General features: G+C 35.9%; 1 protein-coding gene across 1 annotated transcript in view; it reads right to left on the bottom strand.

The window, feature by feature from the left end:
• Positions 1-27,810, bottom strand: part of NEGR1 (neuronal growth regulator 1) — an 873,593-nt gene that overhangs the window by 196,657 nt on the left and 649,126 nt on the right. Inside the window, exon 5 of the mRNA XM_047788645.1 lies at positions 5,475-5,595. Coding sequence (XP_047644601.1) covers positions 5,475-5,595 — 121 coding nt within the window. The remainder of the gene's footprint in view (positions 1-5,474; positions 5,596-27,810) is intronic.

The raw sequence follows: 27,810 nt of genomic DNA, 5'->3' as shown, positions 1-27,810 counted from the left end.
GGATGTAACTTGTATTTACCTTATTTGTAAATTTGTATCCCTATTTTAAATTATGATAGAGAATTAAGAAAGAAACCCTGTTGAGATTAAAGAATTTCAAAAAGCACTACTATAATTGCCCATTTGCCTGGAAATAGGCAAAGTGAATAAAGTATGCTCTATTGTAAAAGACTTTGGAGTGGCTAAACTCATCATAAAATACTGGAAGGCATGCCTTTCTAGGATACAGGCTTGGATCTGAGGAAATCTTAAAAAAAAAAAAAAAGGAGGGAATTCAACTGAGTAAATAAATAAAATTCTGATCCAAGACAAGATGGTAATATGATCTTCACAAAATGATACAAAACTGTTTTTGAAATATGTATTTAAATATTAGTCCATTACAATTTAGTTCATATTTTTAGTCTTAATCCTAAGTGAATGTTCTCAAGATGAATTTAATCTCATATCATCCAAGTCATTATTTGCTTAATAGTAACTAGCCTGTTCTGAAAGTGTCCTTTCACTGCATGAAGGTATTTCTTCTTGTCAATCTTCTCTATTATTAAGGGGAAAAAAAGTTTAAATCTTTGGCTATGTAAACGAACTCTGAACTCTAATTTTCCCAATAGTTAAATATATATGGAATTAAATTTAGCCTATTAGAATTGTACCTGCTAGGTATCTGAGTTAAAAAAAATGACCATTTTATACAAAGGGATAATATTTTAATAACAAGTATATAACTTTAGTCATTTTCATGATGCTTATCTAATGATATATTACACTAAAGGTAGGATGGCTAATATTTCTAATATAAAAATAACTACACCATTCATGAGACAGTGTGACAGCTGTCTTTGAAGATGGCATCTGATCCTTCTCTCTTGAAATTTATGTTCCCTGTTATTTTGTCTAATTTTTTTTATTGCAGTATAATTGATTTACAATATTGTATTAGTTTCAGGAGTGCAGCAAAGTGATTCAGTTATATATACATATAATAACTATCTTTTTTTTCAGGTTCTTTTCCCATATAGGTTATTTCAAAATACTGAATAGAGATCCCTGTGCTATACAACAGGTCCTCATTGGTTACTTTTTTATACGTCATAGAGTATATTTCATAGCCAATAATGTATTGCAGAAATGACAGAACACGACTTCTGAGACTAGGTCATAAACAACTTCTACTGTGTTTTCTGGAGTCACTAGTTCTGGGGAGTCCACTGCCTTGTCATGAAGGCATCAGGCAACCCTATTTAGAGGTCCATGTAGTAACTAACAGAGGCCTTCTGCCAAAAACAGGCACCAAAATGCAGGGCATATGAACTACCTTGGAAGCAGCAGGTCCTCCCACCCTAGTCAAGCCTTCAGAGGGTCAGCACCGGGTAACATTTGATAGGAACCTGATGAAAAGCCCTGAGCCATATCCTGCTAAACTGCTCCTGGATTCCCAACCTACAGGCACTGTTTGATTTGTGGGTTTTGGAGTTTGTTTTTGTTTGTTTTGGCTGTGCTGCAGCATGCAGAAATTACAGGGCCAGGGATTGAACCCGTTCCACAGTAGTGACCTGAGCCACAGCAGGGACAATGCCAGATCCTTAACCCACTGAATCACCAGGGAAATGCAGACACTGAGAAAATAAATGCTTACTGTTGTAAGCTGCTAAATTTGAGGTCAATTAGTTATTTAGTGATAGATGACTAATAATGGAAACATATACAAGGGAAAGAACATGGGCTGAGACGCTGACAGATCTAAAATGTGCCCCGGCAGCATCTTTTAAGTGAGTGCTCTTGGACAGGCTAAGTCTCTTGTGTTCCAGTTTTGTCTTCAGTAAATTGAGGATAATAAATCATATCTCACAGTGGTCTGAAGAATAAACGGGACAGAATTTAAAGGGCTTGGAAAGTGATTTATCCTCAATATTGCTTCTTCCTTTTCTTTATGTTATGTTTAATTTTGCGGATTTTTTTTTATTTTAAAGTTTTCAAGCAGATTATGCTCAGTGCATGATAAATAGATTTTATAGACTGTGGAAGAACCACGGGCAGAGATAAGACTAGACATAGTCAGATACTTCCTATTTTTTAAATTTGTTTGTGTTTCTTTGTTTCTCTTTACTTGAATGAAAATCTGGTCTTGAAGATTTTGATTTAAGAGATATGAGTTTTTATAAACACTGTCTTAACTAGAAGTGAAGAAAGTAAATTATTTCTGAATATTTTTTGTACGTCCCAAGTATAAAAGATCTCTAGGAAATAAAGCTTTTCCAAATCCTGTAAAAACTCTGCTCCACTCTGACAGTCTTTGATAGTCTCATGCTCTTGTTAATAGCCTTGACGTCAAGAAAAAAACTTGAAAATATGCTGTGTCTGTTTCTTCTCTGTCTGGTTACCTTGATTCCATTCTTTCCGTGTCTTTGTCTAAATATTTTGGGAAATTATAAGTGAGTGCTTGTATGTGTAATCATTCCTTTGCTAATGCATAAATTCCCTGCAATGATTTTACCCTGGCATTTAACACTGACATTTCAAATTATTATTATTATTATTATTTTTGTCTTTTGTTGTTGTTATTGTTGTTGTTGTTGCTGCTATTTCTTGGGCCGCTCCCGCGGCATATGGAGGTTCCCAGGCTAGGGGTCCAATCGGAGCTGTAGCCACCGGCCTATGCCAGAGCCACAGCAACGCGGGATCCGAGCTGCGTCTGCAACCTACACCACAGCTCATGGCAACGCCGGATCGTTAACCCACTGAGCAAGGGCAGGGACCGAACCTGCAACCTCATGGTTCCTAGTCAGATTCGTTAACCACTGCGCCATGACGGGAACTCCTCAAATTATTTTTGATAGACTCTGAGGTCCTACGACTAATACTAGGTACCAGAGTAGAGGGGTTAAATCCACTGACTCTTTGCAAATATATGCAAGACTTCCTGGGTTCCTGTCACTAACTACAGACTTGCTCACATTACTTAAAACGACTGTACTTTGGTTTTCCTTCAGCAAAAGGTGAGAATGATAATAGTACCTATCTTACAGGTTTGGTGAGAAAATAAAATGGATTAATGTTAAAGAACAGGTACTCATTACATAGCTTTTCTTTTTGATGAAATAAATATTTACGAGACAATGCACGGCCCACTATGCTAAGAAGGCACTTGAAATACATATTTAAATGGCCTGAACCCTGAAGGTAGCTTTGTAGATCCACTTGGTGAGTATAACAACAATCATGCAGCAACCAGAATCTTTCTCCCTGCATATACTCCAGTTTGCGTTTCTACAACTTTGAGAGGACTTTACATCTTATAGAGGTATTTCAGAATTTGGATATTTCCTCAAATACAACCCTAACAAAAGATAAATGTATACTTCACTCTGAAATGAAAATGTTTGCCTTTGACAAGTGTATTTGATTTTCACAGCTGCTAGATTTTCTCCATGTGGGTGAGTGTATGGGGGAGGGGAACTGATTGAGGAGAATCAATATATGTTTTTTAGCAGTGGTTCTAAATTCCTTTAGAAATCTAAGGAAAGCTATAGTCTATTACCCCAGTAGGAAAAAAAAAAAATCACTGAAGCTATGACTGTGGGCACCAATTGGCTCTTTGCTATATTTGCTATTGGCCAAGAAAGTGGACTGGATAATTGTCACTTTTTTCTGACAATGGTTGGTGAATTTAGGAAAGGGAGAGAGAGGGAGATAGCAAAGAACACATTAGAAACCAAATGGACTTCAACAAAGGAACTCTCACTTGTGCTGCTAGGAATAACTCTATTTTTTAGCTTTTAAGAAAGGTGTGACAGTTTCAAAAGTGATTTTGAAAGGTATGTACAATAATTTAAGTTGTTTTGCAAACTGTGCTTTCTTGGGAACCAAGGATTGGGAGGGGAGTGGCTTCAAGGACATCTGAATGGAAGGGAAGGTTCTGAGCAGGTGGCTTGGGGCTCTATTCTCCCCTACTGTCCTGTCACACATATTATTTATTGGGCTTCCAAATAAGATTGTATTTGTAAAAAGGGTTTCATAACTTCCAAAGGATTGAGAATCACTCTCCTAGATGTTTCTCTATATAGATTATCATAAATGGAAAACTTCCCAATGTGAATTTTCAGGACCTGAGAAAGGTTATACTGCCAGACATATAATTTTGTAGGATGGGACGAGGGTGACCACAGCCCAGTGTATCTAATTCTAGGTATATGAAAATATGGGGACTTCTGTGAAGCTGCAAAGAGGCAGATTTAGAATTAATAAAAGCATGAATTAATTAGTAAAGAACATTAGCAATTGAAGAGCCCAAATTGTAGAAGAGGTTGCATATAAAATGCCTGTACAAAATCTTAGGTAAGACTACTGTCATTTACCAAAGCAAATGAGATAGTTATGGGGATATTTTTCATTGTTAAGGCTGATGTTGAAGAAGAAGACTATCTTCCATAAATTCTCTTCTGATTATAATTTAAGAAACAAAGTACCTGGTTATGTTACGTCCTTTCTCATCTACTGTGGCAACATCTAGGTTCTTAGACATTGATTTCATGTTTTCTCTTCAGACATTTAGCCTAAATTAGTTATGAGCCATGACACAATAAACCCTATACATATATGTTGAACAGCATGGGATTGCCAATATTTAGCGTCTTTGACTGAAATAAAAAGGCAATTTCATATGGTCCAGTCTAACATTTTTTTGAATACATCCCTCCCTAGTTTTAAAGCAACAACATATGTATTATAGATAATATGCTCCCCTCTGCATTACACCTTCCATCTAACCCACAGGGGGTCCCACTCTTCTCTAATGGCCTGATAAGAGCAGCTGAAGAGGTCTGAAGGAGCCCACTGGTTGAAATCAAAAGGAAAGCCCTGTCTTCTCTTGTTCAATAGTTCTTGCCAAGGTGTTGTGAAGCTCCTCAAGGGGACAGTCATACAGAGAGGCCTTAAAATCCGATTGCTTAGTCCTTCATGTATTTTATCCCTCTACAGCCCCCTTAGTGACAGAATACCTAAAACACAATGTTCTATAAAACAAAATGTTAAAATGTCTTGCGGGGGAGGGAGGCAAGTGAAAGGGTTGAGGTTTATTAGGGAATCCAGGCAAAGTCAGCAGCTCCAGTTGCTTTTGCAGTGCTTTCGCGGAAGCCTTGCCCAAGTCCTTTAAGAGCTGGTTTATTTCCCAAGTAAACATGGTTGCCAGCAAAAGCAATGGTGTGCTGGTTCAGAAAGGAGGGGAAGAAATGAAGAGTATCAGTGATGGGTGATTTGCCGGCATTTCTGAGATCATATAAACCAAAGTGGACATTTCTTCTGGATGCTATTAGCTACTCATCCCTCCCACGCGGCCCTCTCCAGTTTGCCTGCCTGCGAGGAGGCTGCTGAGATTCATTCAAGCCAGTTAAAGAAATTGCTTAAAGTAAGTATCTGAAACACAAACACATTAGCTCAAAGTGCTTGAAACACAGTAATAATCACAAAGTCCTTACTTCCTCTCTCCTTTGTACCATTCAAAGGCCGGAGGCGGCACACCTGCACCTTCGCATCTTATCAATCCGCTGCGTCCAGGGACCACCGTGCCAGATTTAATTTCCTGAATCGTAGGAGCGACTGAAAAAGAAACAAAGAAAGAAAGAAACTGGTGGGTAAGTTAAAAACAATCTCCCACGGAAATATAGCTCACACATATTTTTATTCCTTCTATATTCAAAGCAATCCTGTGCCTGATAGGCCAATGCATCACATTTTCAGTACTTTATGCTTCTAATACAAGACTAGTCATTTTCAGCTTCATTTTTCAAGTTGGACAATAGATGAATGTTCCCACGGAGTACAGAGTAAATGCAATACGTTTTGGCCTTGCTTCCTATTGGAAAAATGGCATTGTTGAGGGGAACACTTCATCTGTACTCCAGTCAAACTATACTCCAATAATAGCTCTCACTGAGTGATGGCTGGGGGCAAGTCTCTGATTTCCTCACAACATACTCTGAGCTTGATGGTATTATCCCAGTTTTACAAATGTGAAAACTGAAACTCAGAGAGGTTAAATAGTTTGTCTAAGGTCACACAGCTTTGTTGACCCAAAGACTGAGTTCTTTCCATATTCTGCCTTTTTCCCTACTCCCTATGTTTTACCATGTTAGTGCTTTTTTTTTTTTTTTAAATGTGGCTTTTTCTACCTTGAATGCTATCCTTCCCCATTTCCACAGATTCAAAGCCCAATTTAAGGGTCATCATCTCCATATTCTTCCCTGTTGCTCTAGCTGGAAATAGCTTTCCCTTCTCTGAGTGGTTTATGTAAGTTTTTTCATACCATACACTTTCTATCTTATAATTATATGAGTATGCCAGACTTCCTTGTGAGCTACCTGAAGGCAGGGTAAATATCTGATTTCATCTTTGCATATTTAAAGATCAAAGGACAGTGCCTGGCACAAAGCGATCCTTAAAAATCTTCCTTGTAGCATAGCCATTGCTTTTATTCATCAAATAGTTATTGAGCCATCAATACATAGCAGGCCTTTCTCAAGGCACAAGCAGTTAAACTTCCCTGACAGATTACATTTTAAACCGGTGGGGGATGCGGAGACAGACTAAAAGCAGTAAATCAATTAAGTAATTTAAAGAAAATGTTAAGTTTTTTTTTTTTTTTGGGGGGGGGGGCTTGTTTTGCTTTTTGGCTGCACTGTGGCAAGTGGAAGTTCTCAGGCCAGGGATCAAACCCACACCTCAGCCTGAACCACAGATGTGGCGATGCCAGATCCTTAACCCGTTGCACCTCATGGGAGCTTCCCAAATGTTAAAAAGTGATAAACAATATGGCAAAAAAGAAAATTAGTGCAAGGTAAGAGGAATTAGAGCAAGAAATGGGTTATAATTTTTATGAAGGGTAATTGGAGTAGGACTCATTCAAAAGTTATGATTTAAGCAAAGATGATGCAGAGGAGTGAGTTTGCTATGTGAATATCTGGAGAAAGAGTCTTCCCTGTGGAGGGAACAGCTTGCAGTAAAGTCTTAAGGCTGAAGCAAGGCTGGTTCACTTGAGAAATATCAAGGAGATCAGTGTGACTGAAGAGAAAGAAGGGAGAGCAGCAGGAGACAGAGTGTGATGGTAAATTTTGTGTTAATCTAACTGGGTCGCAGTGGGTCCACATATTTTCTAAACATTATTTCTGGATGATACTCTGAGAGTATTTGAAATGTGATTAGCATTTGAATAAGTGGACTGAGTAGCATACTGCCCTTACAAGGTGGGTGCACTTCAATCCATTGGAGGCCTAAATAGAAAAGGCAGAGGGAAGGAGAATTTGCCCCTTCTCTGCAAAGACTGCTTGAGCTAATTTATCAGTCTTCTGCTCTCATTGAGATTTACACAACTGCCTCCCCTGGTTCTCAGGCCTTCAGACTCAGACTGAACCACAGCTGTGACTTTCTTGGGTCTCCAGCTAGAGACAGAGTTTGTGGGACTTCTCAGTCAGCTAAGAAGTGAGCCATTTCCTCATAATATCTCTCTGTCTCTGTCTTTCTCCTGTCTTTGTCTCTCTAGGGATCATATATATACATATATGACACACACATGTGTATATATGATATATATCACATATTATATATGTATATTGATCTCTATCACATTATATATGTGTATATATGAAATAGATCACATATTATGATATATATCAATATTATACATGTGTATACATGATATATATCACATATATATGTGTATACAGGTATTTGTGTGTGTATGTATATATATATATTTGATATATATGTGTGTGTGTATGTTGTTGATATATATCTGTGTGTATGTTATTGGTTTTGTGTCTCTGTAGAATCCTAAATAATATATGGAGCCAAAGGATAGAATATCAGATATGACCTTGAGGGGCATTTTAAGGACTTGGCTTCTGCTCTAAATGAAGTGATGAACCACCAAAGAAGGGATATAGTCTGACTTTTGTTTTAAAATTATCATATCACTCAGGCCACTGTGTTGACAAAAGACCATTGCAAGGTCAGGATGAAAGCTGTTGCTGTAAGCAAGACAAGTGATATTGGGAGCTCAGACTAGGATGGTAACACCTGAGGTAGCGAAACGTGACTGCCTTTGGGGGTATGCTGTGAAGTTGGAGCCAATAGGATTTCTTCGCAGAAGCAAAAAACAAACAAAGAGAGGTCAACTTCATTTGGCTTAAATAGGTTAGAAATATCCATTGACTGACTGGCTTAACTTTTAAGTAGATGAGTTTTGAAGGGAACATTAAGAGTTGTATGCATTTGTCATTTTTTGTAACAGACTCCTTTTTAGAGTAGTTTTAAGTTCACACAAAATTGAGCAGAAGATAAAGAGATTTCCCATATACTCCTTGCCCCAGCACATGCATGGCCTCTCCATTGTTAGTATCTCTTGCCAGAATGGTACATTTGTTGCAAGTGGTGAACCTACATGGAAACATCATAATGAATTTAAATCCATAATTTACATGAGAGTTCACATTTGGTATAATGCAACCCATGGATTTGGACAAAAGCATAATGACATACAAAGTATTTTCACTGCACTTAAATCCTCCTATTCCTAAATTCTCCTAAACCTCCCTTTTAATTTTCACTACCCCACCACCTTTGGCAACCACTGATTTTTTAATTTCCTCCATAGTTTTGACTTTTCCAGTATGTTTTATAGTTGGGATCATATAGCATGTAGCCTTTTAAGATTGGCTTCTTTCAGCTAGTAATATGCATTTAGATTTTCTCCATGTCTTTTCATGGCTTGACAGCTCATTTCTCTCTAGCACTGAATAATTTTCCTTTGTCTGTGTGTACCATAGTATATTTATCCATCCACCTACTGAAGAAATTCTTGGTTCTTCGACGCATTGATAATCATATGTAAAGCTGCTGGAAACATCTACTTTTTGTGTGGACATAAGTTTTCAACTCCTTTGAGTAAATACCAGGAAGTGACACTGTTAGATTGTATGGTAAAATTATGTTTAGTTTTGTTAGAAACTGACAAACTGTCTTCCAAACTGGCTATTCCACTTTGTGTTCCCGCCAGCAATGTATGAGAGTTCCTGTTATTCCTTGTCCTCAGTAGCATTTGGAGTTGTCACTGTTGAAGGTTTTGGTCATTCTAATAGGTATGTAGTGGTATTTCATTGTTTTAAATTGCATTTCCCTGGTGACATGGTGTAAAGTATCTTTTCATATGCTTATTCTACATTCATATGCAGTCTTTGGCCCATTTTTTAATGAGGGTGTTTATATTATTTTTATTGTTTTAACTGTTCTTTGTATATTTTGGATAACAGTACTTTATCGGAGGTGGCTTTTGCAAATATTTCTTCTCAGTCTGTGACTTGTCTTTTCATTTTCTTGATGGCATATTTCACAGAGCCAAAACTTCTCATTTTAATGAAGTCCAGCTTATCAACTATTTCGTCCATGACTTGTGCCTTTGGTGTTGTATCTCAAAAGTTATCACCAAATTCAAAGTCATCTATATTTTCTCTTACATTACCTTCTGGTTTTATATGCATGTCTTTTTTCATTAATGTTTTCTTTTCTACCAATCTTTTAAAAATTGGGCATATTTCAAATAACACTATGGGAAAAAGTTCAATACAACAGGTACCTAGAAGGTGGAAATACTAATTCATTCAGACAAATGACCTGAATAAGTGTGCACCTTGGATATATTTTAAGTTTCTTTAGAAAGCAATTAAAAAGTACAGAGTTTAATGATTTTCCAATATGCAGCAAGAATGAAAACCATAACATTCTTACAATAGAACATTGCCTTTCCTTTCAAGGCAGATTAATCATTTTTTGTTAAGGGTGATACTTCACTTTGAAATTATAGCACCTCTATTTCTCTGTGGTATTTTTACTCTTAATAGTAATAGTAAAGCTATTTTTATTCTTGATAGCTAGTGTTTGTTTTTTTGAAAAAAAAAACAATCAAATAAGTATTTTTATAAAAATGCTTGCTAATAAGTTGGTGAAAAATAATAAAAATGTTTACCAAAAATTTCTGAAAAAGAAAATGTTATGAGCTAATATATGCACATGTAGTGTTAGATACACACAAATACATATATTTTCTCATTCAATATAAGTAACCATTTAATAAATTTTAACTTCCTTTGTTCAGCAAAGATTCCTATCCCCTCTTACAAGGCAATAAAATTATGAAAGATATCTAAAAATAAAAAACCACTTATTGTCAATTATTATGACACTGCTTTGCTTGTGTGAGGTACAGGTAAGATTGTATTTTCACTCTTGTTCTCATAGGCTTTCTTTTCTCTTTCTCTCCCTGTCACACTAAGAGGCTAAAATCTTTTATGATATCCAACTATTATTGAAGATGAAATAACATATGCAACAGGAGATCCATCACAAACTCTATTGATAACCTGGTTAGTTTAATTACTCTCTTGTTTGTCAAGGGGGCCATGACTCATTACAAACAAAACCATGAAATCTGGAACATTGCCTGAAAACCCAGGCGTAATGAACTGAAATAAAAATCTAATTTGTCATTAAAAGGCTTTTATGCAGTGCACTGTGCATATGGCTTAGCACTAGGTAACCACACAAGTTAAAGGGACATGACTGTGTTGTCTAGGGGGTTCACGGGCTGCTGTGATGGACACTGAGAATGGAGAGATACCTAAAATGTCATACGGAAGCCTCAATAAAGAACAAAAGTGGGATTAATATGGTGAATAAGAAAAAGTCCTAAGAGCATTTTATGTGTTAGAGAATTAAAGGGCTACAAGCTATGAGTAATCAATATGGAGATGGAAGTCTTAAGTAGATTTCATTTTGAGGCTAAAATTATAAACTTGAACTTGAAGGCTATATCGATTTTTCTTGGGGACATGAATGAACCCTTATGCATATTATTCTACCTCTTTTGAGAATATTTAAGAGGAAGAGGATTCATCGACTTTATTCTTCATTCCTTCATCAGTTCAACAAATATTTTTATTGGGGACCAAGTTAATGAAAAATTAACATTCCTGACCTCAAAGGGCTAATATTCTTGGAAAAGAGAGAGAAAAAGAGAGAGAGAGTGAGAGAGAGTATGTGTATACATGCATGTGCAAACAGTAACTAACTAAATAAATGGGATCCATATGAACCAAGATAGACAATGAGCAGGATAAAAGAAAAACAAATGAAAGGTGGGTTACTTTAAATGGGGTGGTCACAGAGCTCCTTATTGATAAGGCAATAATCAAGCAGAGAATTAAATGATATGAGGAAAGTAATCATGTAGTTATCTGTAGGAAGTTAATAGAGGAGAGAGAAAAGTTAAAGGCCCTGAGTTGAGAGTTCTGAGGTAGAAACATACTTAACAAATCTGAGGAGCAGGAAGATGGTCATTGTGGCTTGAACATAAGTGAGAGGAAAAAAACAATAAAAACAAAAGGTTATGTAGGCAGCTGGAACTCAGATTCAGAGGGTCTGGTGGCCCATGTTGAAAGTCTTTGAATTTTAATTCAAGAAGATGAGGTTTTGTAGATTTTGAACAGAGGAGCCACATGGTTTGATCAATATTTTATACAGACTTTTTGGCCACTGTGTGGGACATGGTTTGCAGAGGCAGGAGGGGAAACAGTAGGCTATTGTGGTAATCTTTAGAATGATGAGAAAATCATTGGCCAATCCATATAAAAGGCAGGAATTGAGAGAAAATTTAATTAAATAGATCATTGGTCACACTGGATCTGAGTCAACTCATTTTAGTTAACTGGCAGTAAGAAGACATTTTCAGTGAAATTCCAAGTTTACACCATTTTGAACCCTATTACTTTGTATGAGTAAAAGAGTTCTATGGCTACTGAAAGATCTGATTAAACCCAAGAGATCTGTTTTCTAGAGCCCATCTCAGAGACTGTGATGCCCTGGTAAGAATCTCTTAAAGTGTAGAGCTTTTCCCAAACTTATGAGACCACAGAGTTGCAGAAAATTTTATGTTGTAGGTCTTGTGGCCCTAATATTTCTCAAGGCATATTCTGGGTATGTTGGACAGTTAGGACAGTTGGACAGTTACTCTGAGGTCTAGTAAAAGTCTGAGGTCTAGTAGAAGTCTGAGGTCTAGTCCACATCATATGTTATGTCATACATGAATTTTCAGGTTAACAATCATCATTGATTCAACAGGCTTCTATGTGCTCATGAACTATAATGTACTAATGAATATTATGTGAAGAGAAGGCCTCACTTACTTGTATCAGAAGGATAGGATCACTTGTTTGCCAGAAATATCTACCTCGCAACAGTTAGGACTAATTAAATCTCCAACTGGAGTTGTGACAGTGAATTTTAAGTATGCTTGGTTAAGTTGTACAAAACATTCATTTTCCACTAAAACGTTCCATATTTTAGGAAGGCATATCGGGGCCCTTCCTCAAAAGACAATCAAATGGTAAAACCTGAGTGGTTGCTCCCAGAGCCTATTTCTTTCACCATCACACTCCATTGCACTGTGAATTTTAGTACTGGCCTGGCAGTGTAAGATGTTATTACTGGAAATAGAGTAAATATGTGCATCTACATTCATATTTATTTCTGGAATTGCTTTTCTTTCCATGAAGGTAGTTTTTTGTTCTACTGAGATGTAATTTCTTTTAATTACACCAAAGCAGCAAAGAAGGTGATTACTTGAACCCCTCAAATTCATAAGTACAATGGCATCCTTTGGAATAGACTGATTTATGTGCGATGCTGAAGTTTCGGTATTCTGCCCTTCTGTCAAATTGTATATAGCTGTGAGCTGAAGCAATTGCACAGTGAAAAAAATATCAATTTCAGAGCAATGATATTAGACAGATGTGGGGAACAGCAAAGAACAGATGTTGGGGAAGGCCAGCAGTGAAAGGGTCAAGAAAGAGGTATTTAACACCTGTGTGATTAGATGCTCATAAAAAAGGAGTCTTCCCTTTTCATTTACTCAGTTGGATTATTTCCTTTCATTGTTTAGCCAGTCATTTCAGGATGAAGATAATTAAAGGTTCTTCATCCAAAACACCAGGCTCCGCAGGTGCAAGCAGCAGAACCTCTGCACTTGGCATCCAACAAGCCTAATCAAGATTCAAGTTGTCTTAGTTACATGACAGTAGCCACAAAGACCTTCTTCCTCTCTTGCCATCCTCCATGGGAGCTTTGGTTTTGTGCATTCTTATGAGTGAATCGGAGAATCACTTTAATAGCCTTAGCAAATTGAAGTAGTTTCAGCAAAACTTTAGAACTTCAGTGGCAAAAGAATTTGACTACCACCCTAACTCCTCAAAATGATGGACAATGATAAAGGTGCTATGTTAAATAATTAAAATAATAAGAGGGAGGAATATAAATGAGAAATAAATCATGAAGAAATCCATCCCATGGAAATCACATAGGAAAACACTGTGGTAAATAAGCATGCTGACCTTGGTCTAGATTCTAAAACTTGTGAGCTACACCAAGGCAGCCTTTGAAAAACAAAACTTAAGGTTTCCAGTACCTACCAGAGAATATATCATATAGGATGTGCTCCATACATTATTGTTACAGATGAGGATGATGATAGTTGAAAATTTTCTTCCCTGAAGATAGGTTGCAACATAGAATGAGGAATATATGAAACTCTTTCCAAGGTTGTCATAGATCTCACACAAATGGATCACAAGGTCAATAAACCCTTTCCATGAAGCAAGAATGTTCTTACCTTGTAGACCAATTTGATTTTAAAGAAAGCTAAGAATTTCATGTTGTTGCTAAGAAAAAATTTTCAAAAATAATCTACTCAGATGTTTAAGTCAAACTACTGAAATTTAGTTGAATCATAATTTTCATGACATAAAGGACTTTCACATGAATTACACCTCTGGTCAGCTTTCACAGGGAATGAAAATAATCCAGCTTGTAATGTACTTCCTGCCTCCCCAAGACCTTAAATATTTACATGGTGGCAAAATAGTGTAGTAAAAAGACCTTGCTTTGCAGTCAAGTAAAAGTAGTTCTAACAATCACTGTCTGAATTACTCAACCCTTCTAAACTCCAGTTTTTGCATCTATAAAGTAAATAGTGCCTACTTTATAGGATTTCTGTGTAGACAACATAAAACCCTTCAGGGAAAGTGCTTACCCTAGTGTTTTGCACTGAGTTAGCAGTCAATAAAAACTTCACCTATTACTAAACAGGAATTATTACAAGTAAATAGGGTATCACATCTATGTTCCCATTAAGAGCATGGAAACATTATAAAATATGGATAGAAAAGGAAACTGAAATTTTTTTTTAATTGATTGCCTTGGTACTGCAAGCATGTGACTAATTTAAAGGTATATTAGTATAACACTTTTTATTCTCCAAGAATTCCATCAATATCCTGCTCTTTTAGTGCAGTAAATCAAGAACATTTTTTTCATTAAGGCATTTTTGGTGGACCTTGTCTTATATTTCATTGATCAAGAAGTAAGAGGCTTTGATTCAACACTGTGGTAGGACATGAAAAGTGTATGGAGGGAGCTCCTACTGAGGTGCAGTTGTGTAAGAATCTGACTGTAATTTGATACAGATTGCATTGAATCTGTAGATTGCCTTGGGTAGTATAGTCATTTTGATAATATTGACTCTTCCAACCCAAGAGCATGGTATGCCTTTCCATTTGTTTGTGTCATCTTTGATTTCTTTCATAAGCGTCTTATACTTTTCAGAATACAGGTCTTTTGTCTCTTTAGGTAGGTTTATTCCTAAGCATTTTATTCTTTTTGATGTGTTGGTAAATGGGATTGCTTCCCCAATTTCTCTCTCTGATCTTTCATTGTTAGTATATAGAAATGCAGTTGATTTCTGTATATTAATTTTGTATACTGCGACTTTGCCAAATTCACTGATGAGCTCTAAAAGTTTTCTGGTAGAGTTTTTAGGATTCTCTAAAATACCACAGGTATGGTATCATGTCATCTGCAAATAGGTGATAGTTTTACTTCTTCCTTTCCAGTTTAGATTCCTTTTATTTCTTTTACTTCTCTGATTGCTGTGGCTAGGACTTCCAAAACTATGTTGAGTAGTAGTGGCAAGAGTGGACATCCTTGCCTTGTTCCTGATCTCTGCGGGAAATCTTTCAGCTTTCACTATTAAGAATGATGTTAGCTGTGGGTTTGTCATATATGGCCTTTATTATGTTGAGGTAGGTTCCCTCTATGCCCACTTTCTGAAAGGTTTTTCTCAGAAATGGGTGTTGCATCTATTGAGAGGATCATATGGTTTTTATTCTTCAGTTTGTTAATGTGGTGTATCACACTGATTGATTTGCAGATATTGAAGAATCCTTGCATCCCTGGGATAAATCCCACTGAACATGATGTACAATCCTTTTAATGTATCGTTGGATTTGGTTTGCCAGTATTTTGTTGAAGATTTTTGCATCTATGTTCATCAGTGAAATAGGCCTGTAATTTTCTTTTTTTGTGTATCTTTGTCTGGTTTTGTTATCAGGGTGATGGTGGCCTCAGAGAATGAATTTGGGAGTGTTCCTTCCTCTGCAATTTTTTGGATAGTTTCAGAAGGAGAGGTGTTAGCTCTTCTCTAAATGTTTGATAGAATTCACCTGTGAAGCCATCTGGTCCTGGACTTTTGTTTGTTGGAAGTTTTTTAATCACAGTTTCAATTTCAGTTCCTGTGATTGGTTCATTCATTTTTTCTATTTCATCTTGGTTAGTCTTGGAAGATTGTACTTTTCTAAGAATTTGTCCATTTCTTCTAGGTTTTCCATTTTCTTGGCATATAGTTGTATATAGTAGTCTCTTATGATCCTTTGAATTTCTGTGATGTCCATTGTTACTTCTTCTTTTTCATTTCTAATTTTATTGATTTGAGTCCTCTCTCTTTTTTTCTTGATAAGTCTGGATAAGGGTTTATCAATTTTGTTGATCTTTTCAAAGAACCAGCTTTTCATTTCATTGATGTTTTCTATGGTTTTCTTCATTTCTATTTCACTGATTTCTGCTCTGATCTTTATGATTTCTTTCCTTCTACTAACTTTAGGTTTTGTCTGTTCTTCTCTCTCTAGCTGCTTGAGATGTAAAGTTAGGTTGTTTATTTCAGCTTTTTCTTATTTCCTGAGGTAGGCTTGTATTGCTATAAACTTTCCTCTTAGAACTGCTTTTGCTGCATCACATAGGTTTTGGAGCATCATATCCTTGTTGTTATTTGCTTCTAGGTATTTTTAAATTTCCTTTTTGATTTCTTCAGTGATCCATTGGTTGTTTAGTAGCATGTTGTTTAGTCTCCATGTATTTGTGTTTTTTGCAGGTATTGTCTTGTTGTTGATGTCCAGTAGTATAGCGTTGTCGTCAGAAAAGATGCTTGATGTGATTTCAATTTTCTTAAAGTTACCAAGGTTTGATTTGTAGCCCAGGATGTGATCAATCTTAGAGAATATTCCATGTGCACTTCAGAAGAATGTGTATTCTCTTGCCTTTGGATGGAATGCCCTGTAAATATCTATTAAGTCCATCTGGTCTAATGCTTCATTCAGGGACTGTTTCCTTATTGATTTTCTGTCTGGATGATCTGTCCACTGCTGTAAGTGGGGACTTGAACAACTATTTTAAAGTTTGTCTGAGAGCACAAAAGACCCAGAATAGCCAAAGACATCCTGAAAAACAAAAATGGAGCTGGAAGAATCAGGCTCCTGGACTTCAGACTATACTACAAAGCTACAGTCATCAAAACTATATGGTACTGGCACAAAGACAGAAATATAGATCAGTGGAACAGGAAAGAAAGCCCAGAATTAAACCCACGCACCTAGAGTCAACCAATTTATGACAAAGGAGGCAAGAATATACAGTGGAGAAAAGACAGCCTGTTCAATAAGTGGTGCTGGGAAAACTGGACAACTACATGTAAAAGAATGAAATTAGATCACTTCCTAACAGCATATACAAAAATAAACTCAAAGTGGGTTAAAGGCCTAGATATAAGACCAGATACTATAAAACTCTTAGAGGAAAGCATAGGCCAAACACTTTCCAACATAAATGACAGCAACATCTTCTCTGATCTACCTCTCAGAGTAATGACAGTAAAAACAAAAATAAACAAATGGGACTTAATTAAACTTAAAAGTTTCTGCACAGCAAAGGAAACCCTAAACAAAATGAAAAGACAACCTACATAATGGAAGAAAATCTTTGCAAATGATTCGACTGACAAGAGATTAATCTCCAAAATTTATATACACCTCCTACCATTCAATACCAAAAAAAAACCATCAAAAATGGGCAAAAGATATAAACAGACAGTTCTCCAAAGAAGACATAAAGATGTCCAAAAAAAACATGAAAAGATGTTGAACATCACTAACTACTAGAGAAATGCAAATCAAAACCACTATGAGGTACCACCTTACACTGGCCAGAATGGCTGTCATCAAAAAGTCTACAAACAAGAAGTGCTGGAGAGGGAGTGGAGAAAAAGGAACCCTATTACATTGTTGGTGGGAATGTAAATTGGTGCAACCAATGTGGAAAATAGTATGGATATTTCTCAGAAAACTAAAACTAGAACTACCATTTGATCCAGCAATCCCACTCCAGGGCATCTATCCAGAGAAAACCATGACTCAAAAAGGCACATGTACTCCAGTGTTCATTGCAGCACTATATACAATAGCCAAGTCATGGAAACAACATGTGTCCATCAACAGGAGTGGATAAAGAAGATGTGGTACATATACACAATGGAATATTACTCAGCCATTAAAAGGAAAGAAATAACAGCATTTTTAGCAACATGGATGGACCTAGAAATTATCATGCTAAGTGAAGTTACCAACGTGAGACACCAACATCAAATCCTATCACTTACATGTGGAATCTAAAAAAAGGACACAATGAACTTCTTTGCAGAACAGATACTGACTCACAGTCTTTGAAAAACTTATGGTTTCCAAATGAGACATTTTGGGGGTGGGAGGATGCAGTGAGGGTTTGGGATGGAAATACTGTAAAATTTGGTTGTGATGATTGTTGTACACCTATAAGTGTAATAAAATTCATTAAGTAATTAAAAAATAAAAATAGAAATGCAAGTAATTTTTTTTTAAAAGAATCCGACTGCAGTGTCTCGGATTGCTGTGAAGGCATGGGTTTAATCCCTGGCCTGACATAGTGGGTTAAAGGATCTGGCATTGCTTAGGTCACAGCTATGGTTTGGATTCAACCCCTGGCCTGGGTACTTCCATATGCCATGGATCTGGCCATTAAAAAAAAAAAAGGTGTATGGAACACAGGGTGTCCCTTCTAGAAAAATGTGCAGTTGTGGGACAGACATCATATGTTAGGGCACATGCTAGATCAATCTTAAGTTAAGCCTATGATTCTGTTAAGAATATGCTGAAATCATTTTCTCTTTCACAAGAATGACAATGATAAGAATTCCACATGTAAACTAGACTTCAGTATTCAATATCCATCATGACAGTGTACTAAACTGTGAACTCTGATCCCCTTATGTTCACATAGGTGTGTAAAAAAGGAAAATATTTTGTAAAAATATTCAGAGCTAAAGTATAGAACTGCATATGAAGTCTGATTTTAGGAGCTTTGGTGACCTAGCACCATCACCCTGAGCCCTCAAGGAAAAATTTATGCATTGTTTAAAATTACGGCATAAGAGATTCTTTCCTTAAACTCATGGTTTAACACTATTATAATATTTAACCCTCTCATGGGAGTTAAATATCTAAACTTTTTATTAGTCATGTATCTTGTGGTATGAATTAGCTGATACTGTGTTGATGAGTGTGCATCTGTGAGAAGCTGTATAAGGATGCATAAGTTATTCTTGATTCATGAACAAGTAGAGAAAAGACAGGCAAGAAAGTGTTATGTGATGAGGAGCTTGTTGGTGATTAGGCAGAATTCATTCACATCATGCTTTTGGCAAGGGTCAGCACTACTGAAATTACAGCTTGAAGTGGCTGTCCCCTATAGTCAGCAGTGCTCACTCCAGTGATGCATCCACTGTAAAATATGCCTGAGATTTATTGGGCCACCAGCTGTATCAATAGGAATTAAATGGTTCACTGTTTTCCTAGCTGTTCGCAAAACTTTCTTTCTTTAGACTTTATTCAGGATTTGATCTCTTCTTTGTTGTTGGTCATGCTGAATTATAGCTGTATGTGATTGATTTGGATATACTGTACAAGTTTGTGAGAATGTTGAAGTTGGGAATTCTACCCAAGCATCTCTATTCTCAGCAGGAACAATCTTGTAACAGAAGTTGCCCATCGATACAAACCTTCAAATTCTTCAACATTTGAGTGCAATTCTTTTCATATTGAAGCCATTATACATTTCTGGATATAAAAATTATTTTTTAGTGAATCCCCCTAAAATAAAGATTAGAAGAATTCAGATGCTTTCTTTAGATTACCTGTAAAACATGAAAATATTCTTGGGACTATTTTTCTCATGGAGCTGTATCAGTCAGGATACGTTGTTTAAGCTTCTATTTTATTTATTGTCATGTTTTAAGTCACAGTATATTTTTAAAGCTTAATATTGATCTCTCAGAATGTGAATAAACTACACTTACATAAATTTAAGATTTTTGCAGTCAATCAATGTGAAAAAAATGTTAGCAATAAAGACATACTTGGTAATACATGGGGATAGCATTGGTGGAATCTTTCCTTAGGCTAATTATTAATCTGATCATGTTTCTCTCTGGCCTCAGGGCCAGCTTCCTCCTAGGACCTACTGGTAAATCTGAAGGCACCAGGGAATCTTTGGCTGGTATGACTTGTGCCCTCAGCAGAATAATCACTGGATCAGATTTCTTAGTTGACTGAATGGTTTATTATTTCTCCTTTTTCTGTGGTCTTCAATAATCTTAAAATAGCACATTTAAAAAGTTGATTAAAATTCAGTTATTAAAATTGTTTAATTCTGAGAAATGAATAATTCATATTGCTAATATATTCAAAGAATTACTTTCCAAACACACTGTCTTAGAGAAGGAGAAAAGAATGCCTTTGAGTAGCTGGGGGGGGGGAAAGGGAAATTAAAAAAAATAAGATTTATGTTACAGAAATTCAGTTGTAAACTACTGATTTCTCCCTGTGCACTGCCCTTAAATGCATGAGGGAGAATGGAAGTCTAGCAAGATTATAGGAAATATGTTAAGTGAATGACATTTTGCAAAACTATATAGGCACAGGTTCTCTAGTAAGAATATGAACATTCAACTGAACCACTTCTACCTTTCCATTTATTTTGAGGTGTCAATCAGCTGTGTGCTTAGACCTGTATCATGATTCAAAGAGTAAAGCCACAGAGGTCGTGACTGTGAATGGATGTGCTTTCTCCATAGACTTGCTATGGACTTATGAACAAGGAGAAAAACAACCTAGCAGGAAGTGGTACTAGTTGTAGGATTAAAAGGTAATTTTTTCTTCCGATTTGAAAAACAGAATTTTGGACACTTCTATTTATGGAGAATGAAAGCTAAATCAGAGCACACACAGTAAGTAGTAACTAAGACCAAAAAGAAAAAGAAGACATAAAGTGGGAGAGACATTTTACCTACAAATGTGTATCTTAAAGAAATTGAAAGCTGTAGAAGAGGTGGTAGAAAAACTGTAATTTTCAGAAACAATAGTATGGGTTTATTTGGGACTAAGATCTTTTACAAGGGGAAAAAATGTCATCCTTCTTAAAATGATTAAATAAAAAGTGGTTTGAGAAAACTCTGCCTAACAGCAAAGGCAATTTGACAACTGATGGGTTTGTCAGGAAAGGAGAAGTCTGACTAACAAATAGGAAATTCCATGTCAGCAACAGCAGCGCATGAATAAATTATTAGAGAAAACGTTTGGGCTCTTTCCTCTTCTCCTCAGAAATAAAAAATATATATATGCAGCTGATACCCTCCTTATAATCTTATTTAGTGCCCCTTAAGTCAAAATCACTAGATTCCTCTGTATTTACTGTTCTCATCCTGCAAAGCTTATCTATGCATTTGATGAGTAGTTACTACTACCAGTTCATCAATGTCATTACACAACATTTCCAGGTCTTGAAAGATTATAATTTTGTAGGTTCTTCCTTTAAAAATGCATCTTACCAGTCCTCGCAAGCCCATAACTATCATGTGGGTGCAAGCTAACATTACCTCTTGTTTGAAATAATTGCAAGTCTCCTAACTGGAACCCTGGTTCTGCCCTTGCTCTCTCCATAGGCCATTCTCAGTATAGCTTATGTTTTTTTCATCCCTTTATACTTAAATGAATATATATGTATATACAATACATAATATATTATTAATATAAATAAATACATGTTTAGTATATTTATTATTTATAAATACATTTATATTTGAAATTAAATTTAATATATTCCTTAGCATTATTAGATGTGATTTGGAACAAAGCATCTGAAATTAAATAGTTAATTTTAGCATTTCATTTTTATATATTACATAATAGCACATATAGCACTACATAACTCAGCATTAAGATACTACACACATGGGAAACAGAGTTCTAGAAAAAATTCAAGTAGCATTTGTCTATGGCTTCCACCAATATATGGGAACTCAGATAACCTTTAGGCTCATGCCATGTTTCAGTCAGCTATTGCCACAATACTATGTAACAAATCACCACTTCATCTTGGTGACATATAACAATCAACATTTATTTCTCACTCATGTGTCTACTCTGTCACATCTGTAACATCCATTAATCAAAGCAGACAAGTCTGCTTTGGTCAAGTCTGTCATTAATGGGGCTGGGAAACAATATTCTACTTACATTTGGAAGGGGATGGGAATCAATATTGCCAAGGAAAATCTAGACTCTTACTTGTAGGTAGAATTTTCCAAAGCCATTCAGGCTCAAAATGTCTTCCATACTGAAGCCAAAAAGAGCTCTATGGGTTTGCCTTGAAAAATAAAGTGTCTTATCTTCTGCTAAGAAAATGGAGTGTCTGAAACAAATTAAGGATTTCAGAATGAGGTAATATAAGGACTGAAGGTAATATCTGACTGAAGATATACCATAGGGAACAGAGCTGCCATGGAAACCAAAAGAATAGCAAGTGCTATGCAAAGCAAGTACTGTGGACAGCTAGCACGTCAGGAAGGTGTTGGAGGGCTCCAGAAAGGCTGATGAGGACCTACCTTAGGAAGACTCCCCATTTCTGCTACTACATTGAAATGCATTTGAAAATTGGGTGATTTTCCATGTTCATGTGTCATCACTGACTCAATATTTATTCTTGGGTTATTACCTGTTCTCTTAATCATTTATTTACTCACTACTATTGGCCAAGAATAGATTTAAATGATTCTTGCTTTAGAGACACTCAGGGCTCTAGTGGAATTAAAAACTGGACAATAATGTGTCATAATCTTCTATGTTTATTTAAGACGTAGCCCAGTATCAGGAATGTAGTCGACACATTAAAACTATCTGTTGAATAAATGAATGTGATGAATGATTATTTCTATAAAATATTGTAATTTTATGATCTTGCTATAATTCACCATCCAGGCTATTTCACCTTGATACAGTTAAATTCCAATGATCGGTTTATTATATTCATGTAATATGTAATTAATACTTAAATATATTTGTATTGTATTTCCAAATATTGATATAAGTGCCATTTATTAGTAATACTTTTTTTTTTGTCTTTTAGGGCCACACCTGCAGCATATGGAGGTTCCCAAGCTAGGGGTTGAATTGGAGCTATAGCTGCTGGCCTATGCCACAGCTACAGCAATGCAGGATCCGAGCCGTGTCTGCGACCTACACCATAGCTCATGGCAACACCAGATCCTTAACCCACTGAGTAAGGTCAGGGATTGAACCTGCGTTCTCATGGATGCTAGTCAGATTCATTAACTGCTGAGCTACAGTGGGAACTCCAGTAATGCATATTTCCTAAAGAATTTTTTTAGTAAAGAAAAATTTCATCTAAAATATAACCTAAAGCTAAAAATTTCTCTGGAGTTCCTATTGTGGCTCAGTGGTTTAAGAACCTGACATAGTGTCTGTGAGGATGAAGGTTTGATTCCTCCCTCAGTGGGTTAAGGATCTGGTGTTGCTGCAAGCTGCAGCATAGGTCATATATGTGGCTCAGATCTGGTGCTGCATGACTGTGGCATAGACTACAACTGCAGCTCTGATTCAGCCCCTAGCCTGGGAACTTCCAAATGCCACAGGTAAGACCATAAAAAGAAAAAAAAAATGTCTCTGAAAAAGTTACACATTTCTGGAATAAAGGCCCAATAAATGAACATGGTTGCTAAGGAAATGAATATTTATTGTGACTAGAAATCTTTGTTATTAGTTGATCTGAAACATATATATGAATCCAAATAATGTATTCACTTTGTGTATAAATTGCAAGATACAATTATAGACCAGGAAGTTGATCTGTGTATACTGGGCATATAAGAAGCAATTTATGTGTTGTGTATAAGAGACACAGGATCCATGATTTCAGAACAATATTAGAAGCAATATGTCCTGCTTCTGTTATCATTTTATTTAAGCACTTGATTTAGGGATTTCTGCCTGAATTTGATTTTACCATTTTTTTTAAAATGAAAATTCATAGTAGGAGGTGAGTATGTCGATAATGTCAAAAGTGTAAAGGCTGGTCAAGATAATGTTCCCCATTGGTTCTATTTTCTTCAGGCTCTTTCCAGTGTGCTGCACTGTGTGCCCCATGAAATAATGGCCCATTATGGTTTTATGTCCTTCTTACTGAAGTAATCCTATGAGGTGATCTAGTAAGAGCATCAGATAAACTATTTCAGTGTGGTTTTATGTGTGTGTGTGTGTGTATGTTGTGTTTGCTCTGCTTCTTCCAAAATGGAAGTAAGCCTGTATTTGGTAACTAAACCAAATGTTTCCAGAGCATTTTAAATGCATAATTCATAAAAACCAAAAATGGCAAAACAATGTACAGACTCTACTGGCATTCATTTAGCTATAGAAAATATGCAAAACACTAGGTAGAACAGGTTTTGTCTTTTAATATTTTAATGAGCTTTGGGACTTTCATGCATATTAGTTATGTTGCCCTAATTACTCATTATAATTCTAATGTGCATTTTATATTTAATTACAATGCTTATAAAGATTTGGTATGGACAGTAAATTATTATAACTAGCATGTGCATAATGATTATGAACTGAATTTATTAACTTTTATACCAGCATTCAGTGTTGGTAACTTTCTGTTTCACCTTGGTGATTAACCACATTGTCTGATAAAACAAATATTTGTGTGGAACTAATTGTAAATGCCAAAAGCAGAGTCTAATTCTTTGCTTTTTGAAAATTTTCATTAAATTTTATTCTTAATTTCCTTAGCTTATCTCATTACTAGACAAGCTCATTTCAAAATATTACAGTATTATTAATTTTCTTAATTATTTAAAAGACTGTAAACTTGTTTAAAACATTTCAACAGGGAGCCCAATGTCAGATGATTAGAAGCTTTCTGCTAGGGTAGGTAAAACTACTTCACTGCTTTTCTGAGATTCAGCTTATTTATATCCTAAACACAAAGATATGCAATTAAAAAAATACTTCTCATATTTTATTAACATTAAGAAGAGCTGGCTTCTATCAATGAGATTTTCTTTTCCCTTTTGGCCTAGTGCATTTCTACAAGTCTTAGATATTATTTTTTTGCCAAATTATTCATATTAAAAAATACAAATAGCTCCAGATTCATTTTCCATTCTTGAAATTTGGTACAGTGCTCTGTTATCGAGTGGGCAATCAATACATGTTAATTGATAATTAGAATGGTTAAAAAAGAAACTGTAAAATTTACAATCACTTCCATAGAAAAAACAACCAGAAGTTGAATGTGAATTAGACCATATCTTTGTCAGATAAGTCTATATTTTTTCACTCCAGATAGTCTTATTCTTGACCCAAGTAATATTTTTCTTCAGTGAACAAGTGAGGGTATGAAAGACAAAGATTATATAAGAATTATCAAGCAGGTTTTATCTGAAAATTTCCTAAATATGAACATCCATATAGTATAGCATTAAGGATTCGATTACGATCTTAGCTTATGATTAGTTACTAGTTGTGGGATGCTGGGCAAATGTGGTGATATTTAAACATTTTAATTCCTGTCTATGTAATACAGGGGTGATCTAATCTATCTCAAAGGCTTGTTGTGGCAATTCAGTGAGAAGTTGAGCATACGGAAGGCCTAACATACAATAAACATTTGAAAATATGAGGTGCTTTCATACAAATACTATTGACACCCTGATTCAAAGTGATTATTTGGCAGAGCAATGTAGGCAGCTTAACATTCATCTTCCTCAAATCCTCCAGTATAATCTACCCATTGAGAAATGTGGTATGTGTGTATGTCCACATATAATGTATGCATACATATATTATATATTCATTTATATGTTATAGGTACATAAATATATGCATACATTTGCATAAATATTTCATTTAAAACAACTAACTTGCCATCAGTTGATCACTTAAGATAGAGATATAGTAATCTTAGATACTATTCCCTTATTTACTATGCACATGAATTCCTAGTTCAATTTTTGCATTATGCTTATGAAAACCATCACCTATAGATTTGTATGATATTTATACATGATATTAAATTATATTATTGAATTCTATGATAGCAGTATCACAGCTTTAATAATAAAGCCATTATATATAACATATTACTTTATGCAAATTATAGAAAATATATATAGTTGTATAGTAATTATTATTATAGCATCACTATTAATAATAATGCTATTATCTAATAATGCTATATTACTTAACATAACTGCATAAGTCTTTTAAAGTATTTCTAACAAGATTTAGTTCTAAAATATTTCTTTGAAATTGAGGTTGTGCCAAGTTGTTTATTAATTGTGGTAATTTATGCACAGCAATATGAGAGTAAATAAAAATATTTTTTGTTTGTTTATTCATTTGTTTGTCATCCATATATTGGCTCTAACATGCCCAATCTTACTACTTTGATAACCAAACAGTCTGTATATTTTCTATACTTGAAGTTCCCTGCAGTCAGTGGATGCTATGGGAATTCTTTGTCATCTCTTCAGTAATTGGCTATTACAGTCTCTTGGCAGTCAGAGATCTAATGTTTACACTTCTTAACTTTCACTGAACGATTTCAAAGGCCCATTGCTTATATGGTTGGTTAATTATTCTGTGGCGCAAAGTTGAATCTTGTGTAATTATATTGTGGATAGGGTGGACAAGAGGAGTTTGAACCTAAACGTGAAAAAAAAAACAAAAAACCAGCCCAGTTTACTTTAACAGTCAACAGCTGAACTACAGAAGTTTCAGCAAGAATGGACAGTTCTGGGGTAAGAAATTAACTGAATGTGGGAACTGGAGAGAAACGTTCATTTTCATGGAAAGCCAGGGATATGGGAGGGATTTGAATATATTTGGCTCCTCTCTCCCCTCTTGCTCACTCCCACCCAAACTGGGAACGACTGATGTTCGCAGGTGTAGAAGAGGAATGGCTGTATACACACTGACCACTTCTCTCTTTTCAGGCTTGGGTAACTAGCTCTCAGCAGGACATAAACATTCTGGTCAGTGACTCCAGGGAGGAGTTTTTCAAAAATAGGCACCCCATGTGGGGAGGCCTGTGTTTTACAGTTTTGTCTGTAACTGGAAGTTAAGTTCACTTCTCCTGAGTACTACAGTCTGGTGCACTGGACCTGAATCCTTGAGGAATAGACAAGGAGAGGAATTTAAGGAGCAAAGTAAGCATTTGGAGATAGAGGTTTTTGGAGGGGCCAGGATGTTTAGGACTTGCAACTACGGGTGCTCTGTAGGTAATGTTTATAGTCTTACGGCTCTTTGAACTGCTCTAAGAATGCGGTTTTAGGTCTTAGGTGTGAGCCTTATGAGATTTTCACACTAGCTTGTGGGTCATTGCCCTGCATCTTTGTCCTGGGAGAATGAATTTTATGATACAGGGGAACAGAACAACTAAATAGAAATAAGCCACTTTAAACAAAAGTGGCCTCAGCAAGCAGGTGGGCCATGCCTGACCTTAAGCAAAGAACAGGTGGGCCCAGTTGGTGGCCTCAGCAAAACACTGGAACAATAAGCCAGGCCAAGTATGGCAGACATAGGCAGCACGAGGGGGCCCTGGCAGGCACCAGCCTAGCTGGCTTTAATGTGTAGGCTGCTGAAGCTTAACTTGGAACTCTACTGGTAAATGTAACCTGGTAATGTAGATGTGGTGGGAATTTTCCACATTTCTGTTGTGTTTTTCAGCCAGGTCTGTATGATGAAAGCCCAGAACCTTTTAACAGCAAAGATCCTGTGTTTCCAAATAGGTAGAAACTGTAAGTTCAGCTCCCACAAATTTGGTTTCTCTTTTATGATTTGAATTTGTATCTGAACTGAACAAGAAGATTCTGAAGGGGCTAACCATGGAAACACAAGGCTTGTCCACACAAGGCTCTGAAGGATCAGTCCTTAGTATTGTGGTGCCAAGTTGGGTCTGGGCTTATTAATGACACAGGCTCAGGAAATAGCTTTTGATTGCTGGGATCCAAACTGTGGCTTTATTCACAGGGAAGTCTTAGATTTTATTAATAAATAAAAAAGATTAAGGACCACTATTATAAAGAGAATAGTCCATCTTCTTGGGTGGAGACAGATAAATAATTCAATGATATTGCTTCATATTCAAACAATAAAAAAGGCAGTTTTTACATTGCCTGGGTAGAAATGAGGAATTGGGCTTGCTCAGAAA

This window comes from Phacochoerus africanus, chromosome 8, assembly GCF_016906955.1.
Source record: "Phacochoerus africanus isolate WHEZ1 chromosome 8, ROS_Pafr_v1, whole genome shotgun sequence".
Taxonomy (NCBI): Eukaryota; Metazoa; Chordata; class Mammalia; order Artiodactyla; family Suidae; genus Phacochoerus; species Phacochoerus africanus.
Note: the sequence above shows the minus strand (reverse complement) of the source record. Positions and strands in the feature narration are given on the sequence as shown.